Below are 12,745 nucleotides of genomic sequence, written 5' to 3'. Positions count from 1 at the left end.
AAAAAAAAAAAGAAAAAAGAAAGAAATGCCTTGAAAAGAGCCTACTTTTGGCTGGCAGTAGTGGCACACACCTTTAGTCTCAGCACTCAGGAGGAAGAGGCAGGTGATCTCTGAATTTGAGGCCAGCTTAGACTACAGAGTGAGTTGCTGAACAGTCAGAGCTGTATAGAGAAACCCTGTCTCGAAAAAAAAAAAAAATTCAGCTGCAGAAATTATGGGGCAGAGGATGTAGTTCAGTGGTGTCGTACCAGGCAAATGGAACCCCGAGATTCCCAACACCACTTCAAATAATGTTATTAAGCTGTGTTTTAGCCTCATTTGGGCCTTATACAGTGACCCCATTGTAGGCAAGGATACTGTATTTTGCCATAAGTGCATAAACCTTTATATCATTTTTGAGGGGTACACAGTAAAAAAAAAAATAGGGTTATCTTATAATTAAAACCACATTTTAGACAGGAATGGTGACTTATGCCTAAAGTCCCACCTCTAGGATGACTAGAGCAGGAGGAGATGCTGAGGTGGAGGTCAGGCTCGCTCTCCCTTCACCCCATAAAAACAAACAAAAGACACCTACCTGCCTTTGTGTAATATTATTAAGTAACTAGAGAAATGAAACAAAGCCTTTGCCACACTAGATAACTGTAGTTTTGGTTTAAGACTTCAAATACACTCTAGCTACTTACTAAATTCTTTGTTTTGGTGGTTGGATTTCAATTCTCGCTAAGTAGTCAAAGATGCCAGTGAGCTGGTGCTCCTGCCTCCACCTGCCGAGCGCTGACACGACAGGTGTGCATCTCCATGCCTGGCTTCTCGCTACTTTTAGTCCCTGCGACTGGAATTAATTCCAGCAATCAGAGTAACAAAACCTGAAAGTACATTTCTGCTTGTACATCAATCAAACCAGAACCACTTTCAGACCCCTACTCTCAGAGACCTGAGTCACAGTATCTGGGGCTGGAGATGGGAAATTGTTATTTAGCAGAGCTGCCAGGGGACTCTTAGACATGTTAAAATGCCACCGCTGCCCTGGACATTTCTATCTCTAGGCTAGTGGGAGGGAAAAGCTCTTACAAGCGACAGTGCCTCACACTGAGAGACCACGCATTGTCTATGTAACTTCAGGGACCCCTGCTTTATACACCTGACCACATTAGTGAAAATTCCTATAGCTAATGATCCCTTGAAATCTTGTGAGGGTACTTGGGGAAATTCAAGGAACAGTGACATGCTTTTTTGTGTCCCCCCCACCTTTTTTTTCTTTTCCAGAGAAGGTCTCATCTAGTCTAGGTTAGTCTCAAACTCATATGTGGCCCAGATGATCCTCTTGCTTCTTCCTCCTGTGATAGGATTATAGGATTGCCCCTGGGCACCACTATACCTGGTCTGTATTCTAAACTGGGCAGACATTTAACAGCTGAAATCTATCCCCAGCCTGCCCTGCAGTTTTCCAATGATAACTTATTGACATAGTATATAAAATAAAGAGTGCTCCTTTTAAAAAAAAAAAAAGTTTCTTTGTTTTGTTTTTGAGACAGGGTTTCTCTGTAGCTTCAGAGCCCGTTCTGGAACTAGCTCTTATAGCCCAGGCTGGTCTCGAACTCACAAAGATCCGCCTGCCTCTGCCTCCCGAGTGCTGGGAAGTGCTGGGATTAAAGGCATGTGTCACCACTGCCCGGCTTAAAGATTTTTTGTTTGTTTTGGTTTTGGACACAGGGTTTCTCTGCATAGCCCTGGCTGTCCTGTAATTCACTTCATAGAACAGGCTGGCCTCGAACTCAGGAATCCATCTGCCTCTGTCCCCCCATTTAATCTGGGATTAAATGTGTGCCACTGTGCCTGGGGTGTGCTTTTCTTATTTGTGTGATTTTTTTCGGCATAGGCTCATGTAGCCCACGTTGAACTCGAGTTCTTGATCCTCCCACCCGTACAGAGTGCTAATATCACAGGTATGAATCACATCACTTTTTTTTTTTTTTTTTCTGTTTTTTAGAGACAGTGTTTCTCTGTGTTGCCCTGGATGCCCTGGAACTCACTCTGTAGACCAGACCAGGCTGGCTTCGAACTCAAAGATCCCCTTGCCTCTGCCTCCAGAGTGTTGGGATTAAAGGTGTGCACCACCACCACCTACCAGCTAAGTCACACTCCCTCTTAAGGAGGTGCTTTTCTTAGTAGGCCTACATCTCCAAAGCTAACACATTGCCAAATTCATACTTGGTGCTTAAGTAAGTGTTGAATGAGAATGAATGAAAGGCATATAAAACACAATTTTAGTTACTGACGTTAGTAACCAAAATTACAAGCACATGCCTGTAATCTCAGTACTTGGGAAGTGGAGGCAGGATAATCAGATAAAGTTCATTATAGACTTGAGACCCTGCCTCAAAACAAACAACAAAATAAAACTAACATATACGTGTACAATTTTATGCACATGATTTTGAAGCGCTTCCTTGTGATCTGTGTGGCGACGAACTCGTTACAGAGACGACGTTGGCCTGTAACTTTCAGCGATCTGTCCTCTTGCCTAGAGAGCTGGAATTCCAGCAGTGAGCCGCCCCCACCGAGTTAGTTCGCTCCACTCTCCTTTTTTCAGACAGTGCCCGGGGCCCTTTTGAACTCCTGGGCTCAAAAGATACTGCCTCAGTCACCTGAGTCGCCAGAGCTCCAGGCTCGACTTCGTTCTGGCCTATCAACTTCGGCTGCTTTCCACTAGCAGCCTTTAACTTGATGCGCATACTCAATGCTTGAAAGGGCAACGAGGTCCCCGACTCTCGTCTGGGAGACACAGTTACCCGCAGCGTCCCTCCTCGTCTAACGTCTCCAGCTTTCACAGGCCCGAGTCCTGCGCCAGGCCGGCGGGGCCCCGGTCCTCACCTTCGAGGTGTTGCACAGGAATCTAGTCTCGTACTCCTCGTTCATGGTGATCACCCCGCGCACGTCCTCGTCCACTACCAGCTGCCGAAGCAAAGAGGAGGCTCAGCGAGGGCCCCGGGGCACCCGCCGAGGCCCGGGGCCCGCTCCCTGCCCGGCCCGGCGGCCTCCCTCACCCGGTGCGTCATGCTCCGCAGCGGCAGCGCGCCCAGCAGCACCGTGCGGTCGATGCGGTGGTACCAGTCGCGGTGGGCCGGGCCGCTCACCCTCCCGCGGAACACCGTGTAGAGCAGCGTCGGGTAGAAGAGCACCCGGGCCAGACCGGCCTCCAGCCACGCGGACGCCGCCATCCCGCCCCACCCAGCCAAGGGCGGCGGCGAGGCGCCCGCCCCCGGGCTCGCGGCCAGCCACCGCGAGGACTCGGAGGACGAGAACTGCGGGCTGCCCGGCTCCTCCCGACCCTCGGAAGCTGGGTCCCCGCAGTCCCGGCCAGGCCACCGGGCTCCCGGGACAGGCACCGTGGCTCCGGAGGAGAGGCGCCGCAGGGGGTGGGGTGGGGACTGTGACCCTGCGTAGGGCGGAGGGTCCTCTCTGCCACCCCTGACCTGGGGTGGGGAGCGAGACGGCGCGACCCCGGGTGCACCCATCATCAAGGAGGAGGATGGGCAGAGAGGCTTCTCTAAGCCATAGGGGGCCCTGGAAGAACCCGCTCTGGGGTGAGCAACAGTTGATAGGGAACCTGCGTGATAACCTACGGTGTAGTCTTTTCCTTTCTCTTTTTTGAAAACATGTTAAACTGTGTAGCCCTAAATGCCTTGTACTGGCTATGTAGAGCATAGTGGCCCAAAAAAAAAACGCAACAAAGAGATGCTCCTTCCTCTGCTACCCCAGTACTGGGATTAGTGGCATTGCCACCACTCTGGCTCTTTTTCTAATTTATTTATTTTTATTTTATATGCATTGGTGTTTTGCCATGGAACTGGAATCACAGACAGCTGTGAGCTGCCCTGTGGGTGCTGGGAATTGAACCCCGGGTCCTCTGAAAGAGCAGCCTGTGCTCTTAACTGCTGAACCATCTCTCCAACCCCGATTCTCCTTCTTAACATTAATTTCCACTTCCAAATCCCCCACCCAATCTGACCAAACCAGAGTATACGTAGTATGAATATATTAACTATTAAGAAAAATAATTTTCTTCATATACCTATTGTCTTTATTTTTTCTGAATTCAATGTTTTTCAATAGAAGAAAAATATTAAAGCCTATTACAGTGGCACATGCTTTTAATGTTATGCCCAAATCCGCAAAGTCCCCGCAAAAACCAACAAGGAGACGAAGTCCCATATGTAAAAGCAAAGAGCCTTTATTTTAATCAAGTTTGCAAACTCGGTCTCTCTGCATGTCCAACGTATTGGACTAACCGGAGAGCCCCGAGCTCAATTAGAATTGGGTTTTTATATTAGTAAAGGTGGGGGTGAGGGGTTTCTGAGGTTCAGGGCCTCTGATTAGCTGACATTTGTCTAGAGGTGTCCTGGTGAATGTGTGCTGGCAGGTGATCCTACCTACTGTGCTTGCAATGTTAGGCATTTCCTTTGAATGGCCCGGTCTTGGGTGGTGTTGGGTAATCTCAGCTTGTGGTTCTTCCTGCAACCCTGCTTCAGGGTAAACTACTGAGACTCAGGCCTCTTATTAAATTTATCGATGGATGGCTGAGTTCTACTCTGGCAGGTGATAATGGTTGGAAGTAAAGAGCTTCCTTTGGATGACCTGCCCATACTTAGTTTATCATGGCTGGCCCCCACATTTAATCCCAGCAACTGGGAGGCAGAGATAAGTGGACCTCTCTGTGAATTTGAGGCCAGCTGGGTCTAACTAGTGAGTTTCAGGCCAGCCAGAATGGCATAGTGAAACCCTGTCTTGTAAACACACATACAGACACACACACACAAAAGAAAATAATATATAATTCTAACATAACTATAAACCGGGCACACATATGCCTGTAGTTCCAGATATTTAGGAAGCTGAGGCAAGAGGATCCCTTGAGTCCAAAAATTAAAGACAAGCAGCCTTGGAGCCAGAGAGATGGCTCAGTGGTTAAGACCATACCGCTCTTCCAGAGGACCTGGATTTGACTCCCAGCACCCATACAGTGGCTCTTCACCATATGTTACTCCAGTTCCAGGGGACCCAAGCTCCTCCTCTGGACTACAAGGGCACTCGGCTCACAAGTTATCCATACATATAAAATGAAAATATAAATAAATATGTAAATAAATATCACCAGTCTGGATGGCATAGCAAGACTTTCTCCCTCAAAAAGAGGGAGAAAAAAATTTTAAGTTATTTTATTTTTTATGTGCATTGGTGTTTTTGCCTGCATGTATGTCCATGTAAAAGTGTCAGAACTCCTGGAGCTGTAATTACAGACAGTTGTGAGCTGCCATGTGGGTGTTGGGAATTGAACTCAGGTCCTCTGGAAGAGCAGCCAGTGCTCTCAACAACTGAGCATCTCTCCCGCCCCTCTTTGCACTCCTTGATGTTGCCTTTATTTAACTCTGTGAAGCTTTGTACTTTGCCTGTCTAAAACACCTAATTAATCTAATAAAAAGCTGAACAATCAGTAGCTAGGCAGGAAAAAGAATAGATGGGGCTGGCAGGCCGAGAGAATAAATAGGAGAAATCTAGGTTATGGAGCAAAAGAGAGAAAAAGAAGCAAGAAAAAAAAAGAGAAGGCAAGGATGACGTCAGGGACTAGCCACCCAGGCAACAACAAAGTTAGGGGTAAAAAAAAAAGATTTATAGCCGGGCAGTGGTGGCGCACGCCTGTAATCCCAGCACTCGGGAGGCAGAGGGAGGCGGATCTCTGTGAGTTCGAGGCCAGCCTGGTCTACAAAGGGAGTTCCAGGACAGGCTCCAAAGCTACAGAGAAACCCTGTCTCGAAAAACCAAAAAAAAAAAAAAAAAAAGAAAGGTAGGCTGGGCAGTTGTGGCACATGCCTTTAATCCCAGCACTCAGGAAGCAGAGACAGGCGGATCTTTGTGAGTACAGCCTGGATTACAAGAGCTGGTTCCAGGACAGGCTCCAAAGCTACAGAGAAACCCTGTATTAAAAAAAAAAAAAAGGTAAATGTAAAGCTCAATAAAAATCAATAAAATACGGATTCATCGCAATGCTCACCAAAAATCCCAGAAAATCCTTAAAGAACTCTAAAGAACGGTACTCAACCTCATTTGGAAAAGAAAAAAACCCAGGATAGCCAAAACAATCCTATGCAATAAAAGAACTTCTGGAGGCAGCACAATCTCTGACTTCAAACTCTACTACAGAGCTACAGTACTGAAAACAGCCTGGTATTGGCGTAAGAACAGACAGGAGGACCAATGGAACCGAATAAAAGACCCGGATATCAAGCAACACATCTTCGAACACACATCATCTTTATCTTTCATAAAAAAGCAAAAAATATCAATTGGAAAAAAAAGAAAGAAAAGTGCTGGAATCAACATGTAGAAAAATGAAAATAGGCCTGTATCTATCATCATGCACAGAACTCAAGTCCAAATGGATTAAAGACCTCAACATAAAGCCAGAGCCACCCTGAACCTTATAGAAGAGAAAGTGGGAAGTACGCTTGAATGCATTGGCACAGGAGACCACTGAGAGAAACAGTTAATAAATGGAACCTCCTGAAACTGAAAAGCTTCTGTAAAGCAAAGGGCATGGTCAACAAGAAAAAACGACAGCCTACAGAATGGGAAAAGATCTTCATTAACGCCACATCAGACAGAGGTCTGATCTCAAAAATGTACAAAGAACTCAAGAAATTGGCCACCAAAAGATCACATAATCCAATAAAAAAAAATGGCATACAGACCCAAACAGAGAACTCTCAACAGAGGAATCTAAAATGGCTCAAAGACACTTAAAGAAATGTTCGACATCCTTAGTCATCAAAGATATGCAAATCAAAACAACTCTAAGATTCCATCTTACACCTGAAAGAATGGCCAAAATCAAAAATGCTGATGACAACTTATGCTGGAGAAGTTATGGGGAAAAGAGAACATTCCTGCATTGCCGGTGGGAATGCAAGCTGGTACAGCTCCTTTGGATATCAGTATGGTGATTTCTCAGAAAATTAGGAAACAGCCTTCCTCAAGACCCAGTAATACTGCTTTTGGGTATATATACAAAGGATGCTCAATTGTGCTATAAGGACATGTACTCAACTATGTTCATAGAAGCTTTGTTTGTCATAGCCAGAACCTGGAAACAACCTAAATGCCCCTCGACCAAAGAATGGATAAGGAAAATATGGTACATTTACACAATGGAGTACTACACAGCAGAAAACAATAACAACATCTTGAATTTTGCAGGAAAATGGATGGAGTTAGAAAACATTATTTTGAGTGAGGTAACCAAGACACAGAAAGACAATTATCACATGTACTCACTCATAGGGGAGCAGAGAAAAATGTAGAGTTTAATAAATATCAATTAAAAATGTATAAAAATAAAAAATTTCAATAAAATTTTAAAAAAGAAAGGTAAACAACAACCACAAAACCGAGAGGTAGCTGGGCGATGGTGCCGCACGCCTTTAATCCTAGCACTCGGGAGGCAGAGGCAGGCAGATCTCTGTGAGTTCGAGACCAGCCTGGTCTACAGAGCTAGTTCCAGGACAGGCTCCAAAATCACAGAGAAACCCTGTCTTGAAAAACCAAAAAAAAAAAAAAAGAGAGAGAGAGAGAAATGTGTTAATTTAAGGTAAAAACTGACAACAAGGCCTGGAGAGACGGCTCAAGTGGTTAAGAGCTTCCAGAGGTCCTGAGTTCAATTCCCAGCACCCACATGGTGGCTCACAACCATCTATAGTAAGATCTGGCCTACTGGTGCACATGCAGACAGAACACTGTATACACAGTAAATTAAATTGCTCTTAAATTGACTGTGTTGTCTTTCTCCCCCGGGTTTATGAAGTCCACACTGCCCTCAGACTCATTTCACAGCAGAGAACGGTCCTCTATTCCTGTTTCTCCAGCCTCTACCTCCCAGTGCTGCTACAATAGACACGAGACACCAGAGCAGGTCAGCTTTTTGAAAACTATATCTTCATTGAAATGGCACACTTTTCTGAGCATCCTTGATGGAAAACATGGGTTACCAAACATTGAAAAGGATTGTATTGTAGGTGCACTAAAAAAAGAATGATAATAAAAGAAAGGGATGAAGGAAAGAAGAAGCCAGGTGGTGGTGGCACACACCTTTAATCCCAGCACGCAGGAGGCAGAGGCAGATGGATCTCTGTGAGTTAGAGACCAGTCTGGTCTACAGAGCAAATTCTAGGACAACCAGGGCTACGTAGAGAAACCTTATCTCAAAAAAACAAAAACAAACATAAGAACTCGAGGAGGCAAATGGATCTCTATGGGTTCGAAGCCAGACTGATCTACAGAATGAGTTCCAGAACAGCCAGGGCTATACATAAAAACCCTGTCTTAGAAAAAAAGAAGAGGAAGAGGAAGAGGAAGAGGAAGAGGAAGAGGAAGAAGAAGAAGAAGAAGAAGAAGAAGAAGAAGAAGAAGAAGAAGAAGAAGAAGGGAGAGAGAGGGGGGAGGGAGGGAGGAAGAAAGAAAAAGAAAGAAAGAAAGAAAGAGAGAAAGAAAGAAAGAAAGAAAGAAAGAAAGAGAAATCGAAGATGTGGATTATACTCATTTTTAATACTAAAGCTGATTGACAGATAGCAGATCAGAAAGCAATTGGATTGGACAAGACAGCCTGACATGCATGACACTGGGAGAATACTGGGAGAGAAGGGTGGATGGAGGGCAGTCACAAGAGACACCAGTCAGCTGCTGAGCAAGCAGGAGGTGTAGAAAATGAGGTTACGAGGCAGAATGTAGATTAATAAAAATGAGTTAATTTAAATGTAAGCACTAGTTAGTAATAAACCTGAGCTATCGACGGAACATTTGTATTTATATAAGTATCTGTGTGTTTATTGGGACCAGGTAGTCGGAATGGGAAAACTTAGTTTGCAGGTGGTACCCAATATGGGGCTTGAACCCATGACCCTGAGATTGAGAGTCTCATGGTCTACCGACTGAGGTAGCCATTTACAGAGCACCCGTTTTTGGAGAGGACACAGGTTTGGTTTCGAGCACCCATATGGCAATTCACAATTATAACTTCAGTTCTAGGGTCCAATACCTTCTTCTGGTCTTCTTGGAAACCATGCATGCATGTGATACAGAGACACACATACAGACAAAACACCCATATACATAAAATAAATAAATAAAATTTAAAAGAATAATATGCTGCTAGCTGGGCATGGTGGCACACACCTTTAGTCACAGCACTGGGGAGGCAGAAGCAGGTAGATCTATATGAGTGTGAGACCAGCCTGGTCTATACAGGGAGTTCCTGGATAGTCAGATTCATTGTGAGACCTCGTCAATCCCCCCCAATATAGACACTAAAATGTCATTTATACACTTTAGATAGTTGCTGTATGAGTTTCACTGTTAAGTTTATTCCATGTTTCAGCTTATTATGAAAATGCTTACAGGGCGATGGTGGTGGTCCATGTCTTTAATCCCAGCATTTAGGAGGCAGAGGCAGGCAGATCTCTGTAAGCTCAAGGACAGACTGGTCTACAGAACAAGTTCCAGGACACGCAAGGCTACACAAAAAACCCAGTCTTAAAAAAAAAAAAACAAAAAAAAACCACAACTCAAAACAAAAGAATTATCTTCTTGGGGCTGGAGAAATGGTTCAGCAGTTAAGAGCAGAGGATACTTTTGAAGGGGACCTTAGTTTGGTTTCCAGCATTCACAGGGAGGGTAACAACCACCTGTAACTCTAGTCCTGTGGATTCTAACGCCCTCTTCGGCTTCCTTGGGCATTACATCCAGGTGGTGCCAGGCATGCACTTAGGCAAACACCCATGTGCGAGCTTGAACACACACATATACACACACAGTTGGTTTTTTTTTTCTTGCTTTTACTCTTTGCTCTTTTTTAATTAATTTATTTTTATTTTATATAAATTGGTGTTTTGCCTGCCAGTATGTTTGTGTGTGGGAACCAGATCTGGAACAATAGTTACAGACAGATGAATCAACTCTTCAGTCCTACTCTGCTCTTTTGGGGGCCTGCCACTCACCTCCCAAAGAAATACATGGAGACTTGTTCTTACTTATGAATACCTAGTCTTAGCTTGACTTGTTTCTTGTCAGTTTTTGTTTTTTTAAGATTTAATTTAATGCTCTTCCAGTACTTCGGATTCATCTGTGAACAAAAAGGGAACAATCCCTCCCTCTGTTTTTCTTCTTTTAATTGAATTTCTTTTTGGTGGAGGAAAATTCTCTTTTGTGAAGATTAGGAACTAAAAGTTCTTTATAGAAGACATCCTGTTTTAATTAAATTAATTTATTTATTTTACATCCTGACTATAGTTTCCCCTCCCTCTGTTCTTCCCTCCACCTCCCCTCTGCTCCCTCCCTCATCCATTCCTTCTCAGTTTCTGTTGAGAAAGGGGCAGGCCTCCCAGGGGATTAAAGGTGTGTGCCACCACTGCCCAGCTTCTTCCCCTTCCTTTCTTCCTTCCTTCCTTCCTTCCTTCCTTCCTTCCTTCCTTCCTTCCTTCCTTCCTTTTACTGTCATTCTGTTTTTAATGTATCTAATCCTATTTTTAATCCTATTCAATGATATATCAAATTTTGGTAAGATTAAGCACCTCACCTTGTATTAACTCTGGGCAAGGCAATCCAGTATGAGGAATGGGTTCCCAGAAGCCAGTCGAAGCTCTAGGGACAGCCCTCACTCCTGTGTTAGGAGTCCCACAAGTACCAAGCTACAAACTGACGCATATTTGTAGCGAGCCTAGGTCAGGCCTATGCAGGCTCTCTAGTTGTTGGTTCAGACTCTTTGAATGGGCTAGGCAACAATCTATGAGTATAGCAGAATGTCGCTAGGCGTCATTACACTGACTTTTTTTTCTCCAATAGTGTTGGTTCTGAGATCTCTGGGCCATCTAACCTCTGGGTCCTGGAGCTCCAGGCAGGGTCAGGTGGGCTCACTCCCATGGCATGGGTCATTGGCCGGCCTCTCCCACACTCTCTCTACCACCCTTACTCCAGCATGTCCCATAGGCAGAGCAGTCTTTAGATCAAGGTTGTGGGACTGAGTTGGTATCCCAGTCCTTCCACTAGAAGTCTCGCCTGAAAGAGATGGCCAGTTCAGACTGCATGTCCCTTATTGCTAGGAGTCTTGGCTTAGTCCTTGTAGAGTCCTGAAAATTTCCCTTGCACCAGGTTTCAACCTGACCCTGAAATGCACCCCCTTCCAGTCATCTCTTTCAGTGCTCTCCCCTCCATTCATCCCTCAACCTGATCCCTGTTCCCATCCCCACCAGCCCCAAATCCACCCACAGGATCTCTTCTATTTACCCTTCCCAGGGGTTCCATGCATCTCCCCTTGGGCCCTCCTTGTTACCTAGCTTCTGTGGGTCTGTGGATTGTAGCATGAGTACATATATTTATATTTTTATATAATTATAATCATAAATAGTACAATATAAATATAGCAATAGGTCAGGTGGTGGTGACACACACCTTTAATCCCAGCACTCAGGAGGCAGAGGCAGGCAGATCTCTGTGAGCTTGAGCTCAGCCTGGTCTACAAGAGCTAGTTCCAGGACAGGATCCAAATCTACAGAGAAACCCTGTCTCGAAAAACCCAATAAATAAATAAATAAATAAATAAATAAAGCAAAAATATATTTATATATTATATCTAAACATTATACTTATGTAAAAACAAAATATTATATACAATATTAATATGCAAATGTTTATTAATATATATAGTTTTGGGGTTTTTGGAGACAGTGTTTCTCTGTGTAACAGCCCTCCTAGAACTAACTTTTGTAGCCCAGGCTGGCCTCAAACTCACAGAGATCTGTCTACCTCTGCCTCTCAAATGCAAGTGCTGGGATTAAAGGCGTGCGCCACCACCACCTGGCCACATAATTATATTTTACTTTACAACTAATATACACTTATAAGTGAGTACATAACATGTTTATCTCTCTGAGTCTGGGTTACCTCACTCAGGATGATTTTTTTTTAGTTCCATCCATTTGCATTCACATCTCATGATGTCATTTGTGTTTATTGTTTTTTGTTTTTCGAGATAGGGTTTCTCTGCAGCTTTGGAGCCTGTTCTGGAACTAGCTCTTGTAGACTAGGCTGACCTCAAACTCACAGAGATCCGCCTGTGTCTGCCTCCCAAGAGCTGGGATTAAAGGTGTGCACCACCACCCCTCGATGACGTCATTGGTTTTAACAGTTGAGTAGTACTCCATTGTATAACTGTACCAAATTTTCTTTCTCCATTCCTTGGTAGCGGGGCATCTAGGTTGTTTCCAGGCTGAATAAAATTGCTATAAATATAGTTCAGCAAGAGTCCTTGTGGTATGATTGAGAATCCTTTGGGTACAATGCCCAAGTGTGGTATAGCTGGGTCTTGAGGTAAATGAACTTCCAATTTCTGAACAAATCACCATATTGTTTTCCAAAGTGGCTGTACAAGTTTGCAGTCCCTTCAGCAACGGAGGAGCATTTTGCTCCACATACTCCTCAACATCAACAGTCATTTGTGGTTTTGATCTTAGCCATTCTGATAGATGTAAGATGGAATTTCACAGTATTTGTATTTTCCTGATGGCTAAAGATGTTGAACATTTCCTTAAGAATTTCTCAGTCAGGGCTGGAGAGATGGCTCAGTGGTTAAGAGCATTGCCTGCTCTTCCAAAGGTTCTGAGTTCAATTCCCAGCAACCACATGGTGGCTCACAACC

General features: G+C 44.4%; 1 protein-coding gene across 1 annotated transcript in view; it reads right to left on the bottom strand.

Moving 5' to 3' along the window:
- Nucleotides 1-3,429, bottom strand: part of Ptpmt1 (protein tyrosine phosphatase, mitochondrial 1) — a 6,138-nt gene extending 2,709 nt beyond the window's left edge. Inside the window, exons 1-2 of the mRNA XM_013352587.2 lie at nt 3,051-3,429; nt 2,878-2,958 (exon numbers count right to left, since the gene is read on the bottom strand). Coding sequence (XP_013208041.2) covers nt 2,878-2,958; nt 3,051-3,224 — 255 coding nt within the window. The 5' untranslated portion in view covers nt 3,225-3,429. The remainder of the gene's footprint in view (nt 1-2,877; nt 2,959-3,050) is intronic.
- Between the last annotated feature and the right edge of the window lie 9,316 nt (nt 3,430-12,745).

Source organism: Microtus ochrogaster, assembly GCF_000317375.1.
Source record: "Microtus ochrogaster isolate Prairie Vole_2 chromosome 14 unlocalized genomic scaffold, MicOch1.0 chr14_random_1, whole genome shotgun sequence".
In the NCBI taxonomy this organism is placed as follows: Eukaryota; Metazoa; Chordata; class Mammalia; order Rodentia; family Cricetidae; genus Microtus; species Microtus ochrogaster.
The sequence above is the reverse complement of the archived record's forward strand: the minus strand, read 5'-3'. Positions and strand labels throughout refer to the sequence as shown.